At 42.1% G+C, this 14,696-nt stretch overlaps 1 protein-coding gene across 4 annotated transcripts in view; it reads right to left on the bottom strand.

The window, feature by feature from the left end:
* Positions 1–14,696, bottom strand: part of LOC117430693 (angiomotin-like) — a 49,461-nt gene that overhangs the window by 9,318 nt on the left and 25,447 nt on the right. For all 4 annotated transcript variants that reach the window (XM_059001136.1, XM_059001137.1, XM_059001139.1 and 1 more), the window contains 6 exons: positions 12,401–13,472; positions 8,417–8,825; positions 6,168–6,312; positions 5,231–5,323; positions 4,920–5,065; positions 562–711 (listed from right to left, as the gene is read on the bottom strand). In XM_059001136.1, the coding sequence (XP_058857119.1) occupies positions 562–711; positions 4,920–5,065; positions 5,231–5,323; positions 6,168–6,312; positions 8,417–8,825; positions 12,401–13,472 (2,015 nt within the window). The remainder of the gene's footprint in view (positions 1–561; positions 712–4,919; positions 5,066–5,230; positions 5,324–6,167; positions 6,313–8,416; positions 8,826–12,400; positions 13,473–14,696) is intronic.

The following is a 14,696-nucleotide window of genomic DNA, read 5'->3' as shown; positions in this document are numbered from 1 at the left end:
TTACCTTTCAGCAATATTCCCGTTTGAGGAAAGTTGCACAGTCGCACAAAAAAAAAAAAAAACATTGTTTTTTGATCAACGGAAGCTTTGGCAAGGCCTAAACCTTTTCATACTGATCCGTGTCTGAACAGACAGCACAGATAACATGGAAATCACTGTGGGGAAACATTAAGGTTGCCAGGTGACCTTTGATCTGGACTTCAGCTGTCCTCTGGCTGTCATTTTTGTGCAAAACTCTTCAGAAAACAGTCAAAAACCCAAAGCAGACAGCACCCTGTGAATGAGGTAACCAAGCACAGACTCATTGCTTTACACAAGTCGACAAACGTTTTGGCTTGGGCCTTTCTTCAAGAGGAATAAATTACTGACTGGAATGGTTCTTTCGAAATCTGCTGCCATATTTCTTTCATCTATACGGGAAGAGCTTTACAAAACACACAATCGTTTAGCAACAACAAACATGCAGCCACCCCTGCCGATCACATGGGAGCATCCTCACAAACTATGAGGTGAACAGAGCTGATTGCACAGACTCCAGCCCCTCCCTCTCACTCCTCCTACCTGCTGCATGCGGAGGGCCTCGAGCTCCCTCTCCAGCCGGGTCCGCAGCCTGTGCTCCAGCTGCTCTCGCTTCTCACAGGCTGCCTGCAGCTGCACCAGGGCCTGCTGCATCCGCTCCACCTTCTCCACGTACACCTGCTTCTTCTTCAGCTGCAGACACACACAGCACAGCACAGGGAAGGGGTTGTGTTATTGCATTCACGTGTAAGAAGCACCTCCAAAGTGGGATGTAGAGGATATCCCATGAACTTTCATGGAGCACTGTAGATATTCCAGGAGTGGCGAAGGACAGATAACCGTGGAGCCCCTGAAGGGATTATTACTGTATCAGCCACCATTATGAGTGAAACGACCACAGCACTCCATGAACGCGTATTCTGTTTAAATAACTGAGAAATAGATCATGCTGAGCGTGCAGTGTGACTTGGAACAACAGTGCAGTTCAGTCCACTTGTTTGGAGTGTGGTGGAACATGCATAAAATCTACTTTTTGCCTACGATTTAGCCACTTACAATAGAAGATAACATGTACTTGCACGGTTAGTTAAATGTGAATTATCAGAAATCCCCCCTGACAGGGTGCTTACGGCGTTTTCACATGGAGAGTGTACATACTGTCAATGTGATATTGCAATATGTGCAAAAGAATGTCCTTTGCAAGCTTCATCGCAATTGGATATGTGGTTCTCTACATATTTGTAATTTTCTGAAGTGTGACACACAAACTTACAGAAGGCACTGATGGCTTAAAATATGTGCTTGTAAGACACTACAAAACAAGCCATGAAGGTACATTTCTAATACATCATGCAAGGATCAAACCCTTATGTCTAGGGCAGCAGTGTGGAGTAGTGGTTAGGGCTCTGGACTCTTGACCGGAGGGTTGTGGGTTCAATCCCCAGTGGGGGACACTGCTGTTGTACCCTTGAGCAAGGTACTTTACCTAGATTGCTCCAGTAAAAACCCAACTGTATAAATGGGTAATTGTATGTAAAATAATGTGATATCTGTATAATGTGAAATAATGTATAATGTGATATCTTGTAACAATTGTAAGTCGCCCTGGATAAGGGCGTCTGCTAAGAAATAAATAATAATAATAATAATAATAATAATAATGGTAAGATTGTTTTGTAAGGAGAATTTCAGTTGCTGTAATCAAATATTACCACTAGAGGGAGTAAGCAGACCTAGTGCAAAGCAAACCGGGATTTGTCTAAAATGTCTGCTTTATAAAACGTAATTTTAGACAACGTCAGTGAGTTAAAAATGTAAATAAATTATCCTAAATTGTTGCAAAAGATGAGAGTTGTGTAAATGTGAGGCTGGGATTAAGCACCAATTCCTTTTTCAGATATTAAAAACTCAAAAAAAGCCATTATCGTATTGATATTTTGAAAGACAAAAAAATAGAAATAAATAAGATAGTTTTTATCCAAGTAGCAAGAGGAGGGTCCACAAAATAGATATCAAATGGTTATATTGGCACAACGCATACCACTTTTGTAAATTCTACACATTTGTATCTGTGCAGTACGTGCATATTCAGGAGGAATGGGTCTTTCAAAATAATAATTTTATGTGACTCCTAAACTGAACTGGTCTGGCTGCAATCCAATCTTGGGTTACCTCCAGCAGAACTAATGGCTTTTGGCTGGAAGTCGGGTTATGCATTCTTGGCCTGGATTAAGCAGGGTCAGCGCTGCACAGTGTATCATCGGCCTCCATCACTGGAGACCATCACATCTAAACAACATCAGCTTCAATGAAAGCAACTGAGGTCACAGTCACTGACTGAAAAAGGATCCTTTCAATCTAATTATCCAAAGTTATGTAATACCTGGCAACCATTCAAGCAAAACAACTCATTGGAATTGTACAGGAAAGCCTTAAAGGGAATGTGAAATTAGCCACAATCCTGTAAATTCATATTCTGCACATCTGTGACTCAAGCCTGTCATTACCTGGCACAAATGTGACAACTGTACTGTACCGGCTTCATGCTTCACTTTGCAGTTTTACAGAGATTTCAAGTTTTACTGAGGGTTTAAGTCAAATATGATAGAATTACTATATAATAAGATTGACAGTATTATCCTCTCCTCCAGGGGTGCATATCCCTTCTTGTCCTATAATGGCATTTTTAAGCACTAACTGTGTACCATAATCCTGGATGGCATGGAGGCTGGCTGTCTGTCTGTCTGTCTGTCAGAACATTGCAGTGAAATAGGTTGTCTTTCTGTCTATCTTTACAATGATATCTAGAGAAGTGTTTTTCCAGTTATGATAGACAATTCTTTAACACAAGGTATTACGAGTAGCAATACTGGGGCTATATGGAAGCCCTGTTTGTCTCCCAATACGTCATTAAGTATTACATACATCTGGAGAAGCGCATTCAATTGTGGTTAAACCTGGTACAAGATATTAGGGTTGGGGTGTCTGTCTGTGTTGTCTGTATACCAAATTTCCATTTTAACACTTGCACACAGTGGATATAGGCCAGCCCAGTGATCTGCAGAGGCAGACGATGACTGTCACTGACATGCTTGCAGTTTTCATCACTGCTGTAAAACACATTCCTTGACAAGGCGTATAGCCCTATTAAACACTCATAGGATCTCTGTGAACCCATGGGAAAATGATCAGCTACCAAACTGAAGCTCTGGGTGTTTTATCCCTTAATTACAGCACAGGGCTTAGTACAGTTACTCACAGGGCGTTGGTTACACATAACACATGTAATAACCAACAGCTCTGTTTGAGCATTCAAACCTGGGGTCACAGTATTTTGGCCTATCAGAATATTATATATTCTTGCATACAGTCTTCAATTATAAAACTGTATTAATAAACACCACTTGGTTGCTCAAGGTGATTGAATATGTCACAGTTTAGTGAGGGGTGGCTCTGCATGCACAGAGTGAAATATAAACCAGCGGCAGGTGTGGACTGTGAGTTCGGGAAGTCCTTTGCCGGGAATTCCAGAGAATGGAATGCGAGACCGGTGGTGATCCCACCTAGCCCTGTGCCGGCCTGTCTCCCTCTCCACAGGAAGGGTGGACCTCTGCAAGTCCTGGGAACGCAAGACAGCACTGCGGCAGCGACGAAGAAACAGTGCTGCGTGGGGGATTTCCAGCTTTTACTGTGTCCAGAAAAATACAGAAATATATACTGCAGACCAGCGTGTCTTCAATCTAATCGAGATCCAGCCACAGCCTTCATGTTTGAATTGAATTTAATATCTGATTGTTTCAGTTATGTGTGATCTTCAAGCTTTATACACTTGCTATAGCTCTAAAATATCACTGTTATGGAACAAAAAGGACACATTAAGGTACCTGTTATTTCAGATCAGTACCAAGTTGTTCTTTGAAAGCCAATCCAAAGTTATTTCTAGTTTTGTATTTCAATATTTTCTCCAGAAAATATTGATGCAAACTACACTTTTTACAACATTTCATCTTCATGGCTGGTTTCAAAAGACTCTGATTAGTACTAATCTTGGCCAGCCTGATGTTACTTTAGGTAAGGAAGTCCATAAAAACAGCAATCTAGCACACTGCTAATGAGAGAAACTTGAATGATTATGGTCCTATACAGTATCTGTATTCACTAGGAAACCTCCCTGGCTTGATTTAATACATTTTGATTAAATAATGCAACATTATTTAATTTCTATGTTTACTGTAATTGTATTTTAATGTTTTCAACATGCAACTTGTATGTACAGACCAAGGGTTCCTGTGATTGAGATCGCAGTAAAACGCTCCTGTGTCAACAATTTGAAATAAATAAATGAAGAGACTTTGCAAGGGTCTCCCTTCAAGCTGCCATGCTCCATTCCACAGAGGCCCAGTCTGTGTGCTGTGGTGGGGGAGGTGAAGCGGGTTCTACTGAGCAGAAATGCTGGCTCCAAAAGAGGCCCTGGCTCTTTGTTGCAGATTCACTTTTTTATGGTTTGTTTCACATTAAAAATACTTCATCCCCTTAAGCAGTTGATGATACACAGTTCTCATATAAGAACAAGGCCCCAGTGACAATACATGTTTTGTTTTGGCATTAAAATGTGTTTTTATTACTGGACAATATAGGTACAGCAGTACAGCCCCAGGTTCCAATGAGCAGTTCTAATGATGCAAATGCATGAAAAAGCATTCATATTGTATGTGGAAATGGTAGCACTGAGAAATCAAACAACAACAAAAAATAAACAAAAAACTCTAGACTGACTGAAAAAAATCCCAAAACGTTGGTAAATAAATCATTAAAATAATATTTCCGCATTCCTTGCTCTCTCCTAGGAGAGAAACAAAGTCCAGCCATTCCCAGCACACTGACCGCAACATTTTTCCTACCTCCTCCTCCAGCTTGACCACTTTGGCCTGTGCGTTGTTCAAAGCCTGGTCCCGGATTTCAATGTGTCTCCGCTGGTCCTCATTGGCAGAACGGAGGGATTTCAGCTCAATCTCCAGTTTCTCCTTTTCTCTCAGATTTTCTTTGTCTACGAGAACAAACAGAAAATGACATACAAATGTACGTATGGAGCGGATTCTCATTCATTATATCCACGGTTTCGGATACTCTCAATAGCTTGTTCAACAGAATGTCCAAAGCAGGTTTTATAGCATTCAGGGTTCTGTATGCTTGACCGGTGGTAGACACTCACTCTGTGCAATGAGCTGAGAGATGGTCTTGCGGTTATCCTCAGAGCCTTCATATTCTTTAGCTGCCAGCTGTTTGTTAGCCGTCTCCATTCGCTCTACAGTTCAGAGGAAAATGCATTGATTATAATAGAACTACATATAACAAGGTTGTGCAACACAATCTGGTGTACAGTTAAGAGTTTTGTGATGTGGGTTTACACCATCAAACTCATTTCACTTGTGATTTAGGCTGGATTCGAACCCAGGCCTCTGGCGGTGAAAGGCACGAGAGGCTAGTGAATGAACTTGTTGTGCCACCAAGCCCCAGCTGTTTGAGAGAAGTGTTTCAGTATGATTCAACAAGTGTTTATTGGATTTCGTCTTCACTTAAAATGATCCAGCCCCCTAGATTGTATTACATCAGTTTAATACCTTAAACAAATAAGCCGCGGTTGTAACGAATATATACTTGGTGCTACATCCTTATTCTCCACCTTCAAGAAAGTGTCTCCAAGTGGGCAGTGTTGGAAAAGAGAGTTACAGAAAATCAAACTCGCTGCACAAAAGAGGTATTATTCTGATACACGCCAACGATTCTGGCAAGTGCAATTAACACTATGAAGCTTTTGTCCAAAATGTCAGAGTATGTCAAAATAATACTCCTTTTTGCAGCAGGCTTCTTTTCAAGTACGCCATAGCTTACCCTTTTCCTGGTATGCATCAAATACTGAAATCTACTTGGCCTCCTGACAGATTAACTAAATAATAATTTTAAAAAAATGTCCTCTAAGGTTTTTTCAAAACTCCAGAATCTTATTTGCGCAACTGAAATCTGTCTTTAGACTTGTTGCTGTCTAGTAGTACAGAATCTCTCAAGATTTCAGTCACTCTGTCCATGACAGTCTGCTCCAACCCTGACAGCGGAGAGGTTAAAGAGACAGAGCTCTCCCCTTGCCTCACCTCGGAGGTCCCTGTTGAAGTCGTGCAGCCTCCGGATCTCCCCCTCCAGCTTGTTCCTCATGGCTTTCTCCAGAGCCTCCCGCTTGGTTGACGATTTGGCCAGGTTCTCATAATCCTCTGACACGTGCTGGATCTCCATCTCCAGCTAGGAAGACAAAACGGGAGCAGGAGAGGGGGGGGGGGGGGGGGGTTATTACACAAAGACTCCTGCAGTACATTTAACTTCCGCATAGACTAAGAACAACTGTACTGAAACTAAATGTGATTTGGGGGACTATGAAATGAAATGAAATGAAATGTGTTTTTAGGTTGGTATGAGTGCATGTATACCAGTCTGGTGTAAGTAATGAGACAACATATTAAGACAGTATATTTTCTAATAACCACTTAGCCCCTGCAACACCTAGTTGATGTAAGAAATACATCAGAAAGAAATAGCACACAGAACAAATAGGTTGACACAATGCAGCATACAATTAAATATTCTAGTTCTTTCAGGCAAAGAATAAATGCACTTTTAATGTCCAGCAGTAGCACGGCATGTTTGAATTGTATCTAACAGTGAATGGATTTATTTAGGAAGCAGAAAGTATGGGGAAGCAATTAGAAATGCAAACAGAATGCTTGGGTATACAGTCAAAAGCGCAGAGTACAAATCCAGGGAGGTTATTATGAGACTGTAGAACGTACTGGTGAGACCACACTTAGATTACTGATTCCTGATCACTAAATTGCCAAAAGGACATTGTGGCTTAGATAGTCCAACAAAGAACAACCAGACTAATCCCAGGGCCTAAAGAAATGAGCTATGAAGATAGGTTAGGAGAACTGAATTTATGTATCCTAGAACAATGAAGTCTTTAAAATCTTAAAAGAAGCTGACAAAATTAGCCATTACCAATACGTCAAGTGCAGGACAGAAACCAGGACTGGAGAACGAGCACTGATGGGCCTAATGACTTCCTTTATTTTGTACATTTTCTTATGTTCTTATTTCATACATCCAGCTGGGGCAGTGTTTCAGGGGGACAAGTTAATGGTTACACTCTGGTGTACCAGACATGTTTGAGAGCTGTATAGAGGCTGAAAGGGTGCTTTGAACTTCTGAGTTTTAAAAAGTCACCAGGATGTGATGAATGAAACGGAAAATGACATATAAAGTCATTCTAAACAACAAGAGGAATATGTGAGTTAGCTGTAACTGTGATATTCAGCAAGGCTTTCTCAACCCCCTCTTGAGCGCAGTGGAGCCGAGAGGGTTATGTTTTTAAGTTGCTTATCATTCATCATGTATCTGGTTATTAAAAGAACAAAGAAAGCTTGCAACAGGACACAAGGTTTATTTCTTCCGTTCCGAGATGTTTGTTTGGAATCCAGGATGGATGAGCATAATATTAACATGAGGTTCATTGGAAGTTGAAAATGCCGGAAGACACAGATGGACAACATACAAAGAAACAGGACAGGCTGATTTCTTGGGAGGGGGCTGGCTGTGGCTACACATATCAAAGAGAGAGAGTCAGTTTTGTGATGCAAGGACTTTTCTAATATTTTCTAATAATGTGGCCACACCCTGCAGCATGCTTGTCTTAAACTGTATTTGCAAGGTGAGTGCACAATGTGTAAAACAAGAGTGTGTGGATATAATGTAGGTAAACCTTGCAAGAAAATAAAAGTAAAATAAAACAAAGTACGTTTTCTTAAATATACCAGTCATATCCATCCTTTCTTACTAAACATCTTTGCTGAATAATCACACGATCTTAAATACAGAATATTAAAACCTCCAAACTAATTGGGATCAGGGGGTGTTTGGAAAATTGAATGGTTTGGCTAATCAAATTAAAAAACAGTAACATTGTTAATGTGACTTTCATAATCAAGAAATCTTCTAAAAAAAAAGTTATAATACAACCCCTTTTAAAAATATAAAATACAATGGTACACTGTACTGTAAATACTAGGGACAGGGAGCTGGTTAGCAAACTTTCTAAGACAAAAGAGCAAAGAGCACAGCACACAACAGGATACAACCAAGGGCTCTTTGGATAACAAAGGTGTTTGAATAATCCAAGCTTGGATAATCAAGGTTTTACTTTACATTTAACAAGTCATCATCCCAACCCAAAGATACGGATTTCTGAAATGGATCCACATTGATATATGTACCAGTCTTGCCAGTCTCCATTGCACCCGATCACTCGATCGTTCTACATTTATCAATCCATCCCAATCACAACAGCGCTTACCTTCTGCAGTTTGACCACTTTGTCGCTGTACACGTCCAGGTCCTGCTTGAGAACTCGGTTCTCGTCTGAGAGAATCTCCACCATCTGCTGAGCCCTGGCCACGATGGCATACGGGTCGCCCTGGAAGCAGTGGCTGGGGGGGAAATTCTGCTGGGCTCTGGGGGGCCCCGGGTAGGGGTCCCCCTGAAACTGCTGGCCCCGGGGAGGAGGGGAGGCCAGGCCGTAGGGGTCTCCCTGGTGCTGCTGGCGAGGGCCTGGCGAGTAGGGGTCCCCTGGGTGCTGGTTCTGGGGATGGGCACTCGTGATTGGGGACTGTCCCAGTGAGAGGGAGCTCAGGGAGGTCATGGAGGACGTGGGGCTGTGATGGTGGCCCAGCCGCTGCTGGTGCCCCGAGCTCTCCTGGTTTTGCCTGCAGAGAGAAAGCAGCAGCGAGGGTGAGTGTAGGGGAAACGAGCCACGAGTTTGAACTCTTATTAAATGGGAGAATCGTCCTTGTTAGTAGTTCTTTCTCTCTCACACACACTTTCTTTTTTTCCTGTCTGCTCTTCCCGTGCTGGCTTTTTGAAATAAAGACACACCACTGTTGCCTCCCACTGGGGAGACTGTGAAGTAACTGTCCAATTACATGGCCCTTTAAACCCCCATCCCTATCCCAATCCCTCAGCATCTCCTGTTGGACAGGAAGAGACAGGACTATCTCAGTAGCAGTGCCACTGATCCTGTTTAGTTTTAGATGACTGTCAGAAACACACTTTTAGCCAATAATACATTTACATGTAAATAAATAACAAAGATTAAACATATTATTGCTAATATCACAATAAACAATTACTATTCCAAGAGATTCCAAATGCATTCCAGAGAATCAAAATGTGCAGATTTGTTTGAATGAATGTTTGAAGGGATTCATCACCTTCAGGCTGCTAAAAAAAAATGTAAACAAGTATATAATATATGCAAATCTACTTTGAATCCAAAATATCCATCCAGAAATGGCAAAGAACTAAAGAATGCATTAGGATATGATACATAATTTGGTTCAGATTCATTATTATTGTCAGTTCCTGTTGTTACCTGGCAACAAAACACACTTTGGAAAGACTCAATACATTCCAAACAGTGAATTAATTTAATCAGAGTCATCTTCTTGCTTAGTTGCAACACTTGCAAGTATTAACATGCTTGGTATGATGAAAATCAAACGAGTGCAGCATTCTTCTGCAATGTGTAATGTGCTAGTTTTGAGGTTCGTCCCGAGAATGGCTGGAGGCAGTTTTGTGCAGTGATGACTATATATGAATCCCCAGCTGTGTGCACCTAGCCCTGCATTCCGGGTCTCTCATCTGTAATGTGGGAGACAGATATAAGCTAAGGGCTGCAGTAGGACAGTATACATTTCCAGAAAGTGGTAAGCCAGCTCGCTGGGCAATTACAGTATCCTCCAGGCAACTATGAACTTCATTCACAAAATGTAGAATCATATAATTATCACACATGTCTAGGCACAGCTTTATGAGAGCCAGACTAGTGGTCGCTGAGATCAATTAGGTGTCATTATTGTGAAAAAGTCACTGTAAATGATGTGACAACAATTAACAACAGGATACCCTAATGTTACTATATAATATGTATCCCGATCGTGGTGCGATACATGCCTGTATGACGATACATGCGACGGCCCTGGTGGTCTTCTTTGTGCAATGTGCTTTAAGATCAAATGAATAATGATGGATTATCACAAATGCAATGATGTGGGAAGAGTATGTATTCATACTAGCGAGATTTCACAGTCAAGAAGCATTTGTTGAACTACAACGAAATGTGTTGTGCTTTTGATCTTGTATCACAATACAAGCGGTACACACCTCTATTATGACGCAATATATAGAATTTTAAGCTACATTCACACTATGTGGAATAATAAAGTTTTATCCAATTGGATTTATTGAAATATTTTATATTTTAGTTAGTTTAAATACTACATAAGAACATAAGAAAATGTACAAACGAGAGGAGGCCATTTCGTCCCATGTATGCTTGCCTGGTTCCTAGTATGGTTGATCTCAGAACTTTGTCAAGTTGGGTCTTAAAGGATCCAAGTGATTCAGCCTCAAGTAGCCTCAAGTAACCCATCCATACGCTCACTACTCTGTGTGAAGAAGTGTCTCCTTGCCTCTGTCCTAAGTCTATCTTCACTTAATGTCAAGCACTGTCCTCAGGTCCTGGTTTCTGTGCTGTGCTAAAGTATTTTTTCAGGTTAGCCATGTCAACTCCTTCTGAGATTTTGAGACATGCCGAGTAAAACACAGTGAAACTAAATAAAAACTCTTAATATTTTTTTAATCTCAAAACAAAAAGTTACTACCTGGTATACCGTAAAACTTCAATTAAAATGCCTCAGATGTTTATTTACAATATTTGCCAGCAGACCCGTCGCGTATTGGAGGCGTTTATATTAGATCACTAGCTTCATGTGCTTCATGCCGTCATTGAGAAGAAACACACAACCTTGTAGCAACATCTTAACTCAATTTAAACATTCCAGCAACTTTGTTAAAAGGTTGTGTGTCAAGGGAACCAAGTAACAGTTTTGTTTTATAACAATATCACATTGTATTGTAGGTACACCATCAAGTATAAAGCGAAAGTATTACAGTCTTTTTATGTGCAACTTCTAAAATGTTTTTTTGAAATGGACTATAATAGCAGTAAGTATCATTATCAAAAATAATGTATTGTTTAAATCTCAAACTTGTACATTGTTAATACAACAAAACATGTTAAACTACACCAAGAGATCTGTATCAAGCCTACTTTCAGCACGCTTAAAATTATCAAAACTTTTAATAACGTAATAACTGCATTAAACAACTATGCATTACATGTAGGCCTACCTTAAATTACGTTTTCTATTGTTATTATTTATGAGAGTCACTTTCATCGCTGTCACTTATTAGCAGTTCATTACACTCAAGCTCCTTCTCATCTTGCTCAGCTTCAATGGCAATGACAGAGATCTGGCGTTTATTTACAATATTTGCCAGCAGAGCGGGTGCGTATTGGAGACATGCGATTACTTGACGGTATGTGAAGTGTGGTCCTGACACAGATCAGTTATTCAGCTCCAGTCTAGCTCTGGTTACTATTGTTATTCAAATGCTAGAATGTTGCTGACCCTTGAGGTACCTGTAGGTTGTACAGGTGTGTTTGCTGTGTCTCATTTCAAACCACCACCACAGGAATGTCATACCTGATGACTCATTACTTGTTTTTCCAGGACGCGTCCCTTGAATTGTTCGTCCTGGGCTTGGGGAGAGTATGCATCTTCATATTTTCTATTGCCAACGCCCTTTTACAGGTGTCTTTCAGGTGTCCTACGTTTCCATACTTCTGTATTTGGTCAACCTCACAAAAGCTCAAACAATAGTGTGTGGTGAGAAACCCACAACCGGAACGTTCATTTAAATAACTGCCTTTTTATCTCCTGCTGATCGGTCTTATCAAACAAACTGGAGAACAATGACAATCCCCGGGGACTTCCCTGACATTTGTATTTGCTTTCATTTTGTTTTGATTGGCTCTTTAATGCTGGCCCAAAGGCAAGAAAACAGAATCTATAGAAGTTCCCATTTGATTGATCGACTGGCAAACCAATTGTAAAGAATTTCAGATTCAAGTGGCATAAAAACTCTGGGTAAGGAAGAATTAAAGCAAAAGGCTGTGACTCTTGGAGCAGCGAATGGAAGCAACAGTTGAACCTACACACAGAACTAGATTACTATAAAGGCTCGGTGAAGGGTTATTGGGCTGTATAATGGTAGCTATACAAGGGCGAGAGGGGGTGTATTTTTTATGCCCGTCTACCTGGGCCATTCATACAAAAGAATCGTTGGTTCAGTCTAGCAATATCGTGTCACATATCCTACATGGTATAAAAAAAAGGCACTGAATCAAGACGACGTTCTTATTAAAATGCAGACTTACCTGGGGGCCCCGTACTCTGGTGGAGGCTGGTACCTCATGACTGGCATGTCAGCCCTGGCTTGCTGGCTCACGCGGTGCTCGGTGTAGTAATGCCCGTGTTCCTGAGGCTTGGACGCCATGGGCAAGGTGGACATGTTCTTGAAGGGGTAATCCGGGGGCGGGCCCCTGTGCTCCATCCCTTTCAGAGAGTGTTGAGATTGCTGAGAGTGTTGAGAGTGCTGAGAGTGTACAGAGTGTTGAGATTGCTGAGAGTGTACAGAGTGTTGAGATTGCTGAGAGTGCTGAGAGTGTTGAGAGTGCTGGGGCTGCTGGGGGTGCTGCCCGCCCTGGCCCCCTTGCTTATAGAAGTCAGCTCCTGGTGGCGTGTTTTGGTACAGGTCCGAGGAGGTCTGGGCTTGAGGGGAAAGAGGGGCACTGGTGACTGGTGAGTGGGCTTTCACCCCGCTGGTGGCCAGAGAGAGCTGCATGAGTCTCTCACTGAGAGAGCGGACATGGCCCTGCTTCAGGTCCTTCAGCCCGTCGTCCTGGTGCACCTTCCCAGGGCTCACCCTCTGCACAGCTGGTCGCCCTTCCGTCCTCAGCTTCTGGTTGGTCACCCCGGTCACATAAAAGGCGGCACCTACGGTTGGCGGCATCTGTTGCTGGCCCCTGAAGTACTGAGACTGCACCTTGGCCTCCTCGTAGGTGGGCAGATCCTCGGAGTTGGGACCCTGGCCGCCCCGCAAGGTCAACTGTTTCTCCATCACGTTGTTGTCCACCTGTAGCTCCTGGCCCTGGGGCTCCTGACGGGCCAAGTGGGGGACCATCTGGTGGTCCTCTCCTGGGGGGCCCACTCCCGCGTATCCGATCCCGCTCACCGGGCCCTGCTGCTGCTGCTGCTGCTGGTGGTGGTGGTGGAGAGCCAGGAAGTTTCTATTCTCGCTGGGATTGCCATAGCGGAGCTGCTCCTGCAGGAGGCGCTGTAAGACAGTATTGTTATTGTTGCCGGAAGCTTCCTCCGCGGTCCTCATGTCAAACTCCCGGAAACCGTGGACTTCATGGAAGGAAGAGCTTCTGCCGCGTTCCACGTGCCCTAAAGGGGAACAGTTTGGAAACATGTTACTCCAAAGTGTTCAGGCACAAGAACCCAAACTGGGTGCTGATCTTTCAGCTAGCTGTGTCACAACTGAAGCATTTCATGCAGAATCATACCAAGTGGTTTTTTTGACGTGGGAAGTCCTTTGCTGTATTAGTTGAAGGTGAAGCTTAGCATTTTGACAATGCTCGTGCAAGGTAAATGGTTTTTTGGATAAATAGCTTCTGGTATCAAAGAATACAGGGCACCCTTGATACAGCAAGACCAGGATACATTGAAAACATGTTTTTGCAGGAAGTGCTTCAATTTCAATAGTAATGTTTGCTGTATCGTTTCAAAATGACTTAGAAAAGTTAGATGTTCTTTACAATAATCTTGACTTGTTCGTCATGTTAAAAAAAACAAAAAAAAAAAACAGGCTTTTTTCCAATGGCTGAATAGGATTTACAAATGAGTTTTAGAGCTCAGTCTGGGTGCTCACACTAGCCGTTTCCAGCAATTATTCTCCGAGATCCACAGGGAATTATATAAAGGGAATTTGCTTTGTTTTGATGCCACGTACAGTACAACTGAGTGGATATTTATTCTAACTATATCTCTAAATATGCATTTGCCAGGGCAAATGATACTGTAAGTAATATTCAACAGCTCATTAACTGTCCCAGCATGGTGCTAGAAAATGGGGAGCCGTTTCACTTTGGAGACACTAATCTGCACGTCTGCGCGGTGTGTGTGTGTGTCTGTGTGTTCTCCTGATGGTGTTGGAATGTATTGTAAACCCCTGAACAGCTTATGAGTCATGGCTAACCCAGACCACTTCTGAACTCAAGTAGCGTCTGGAGACACCATGGAGCTCAGGAAAACCCCCGCCTCCGCCTCTTAACAGGCCTGGGGGATAAAGTCCAGTAAAGTAAGTGTTTCAACACTAATTTAAATACACATGTTGGGGCCTTAGATAGACCCAAGCATAGCTTGGCAGGATATAAAATACACACTTCATAATACTGGCCTGCAGGAACAGACTGGTGTGTATTCCTAAAGAGAAGTCAAAAGAAAGTCATTTTAAAACAATGCTACATTAAGTTTAAGACTGCTGCCATTTTCCATATACATTTACCTGTGCCTCCTGTAAAGTAACTGCAAAATCCTTTTAATGTAAAACAATTTAAAATATGCTTTTGGATCAGCAATAGTACTGTATGCACACACACATTATACAGC

Source organism: Acipenser ruthenus, chromosome 26 (genome assembly GCF_902713425.1).
Source record: "Acipenser ruthenus chromosome 26, fAciRut3.2 maternal haplotype, whole genome shotgun sequence".
Lineage (NCBI taxonomy): Eukaryota > Metazoa > Chordata > Actinopteri > Acipenseriformes > Acipenseridae > Acipenser > Acipenser ruthenus.
Note: the sequence above shows the minus strand (reverse complement) of the source record. Positions and strands in the feature narration are given on the sequence as shown.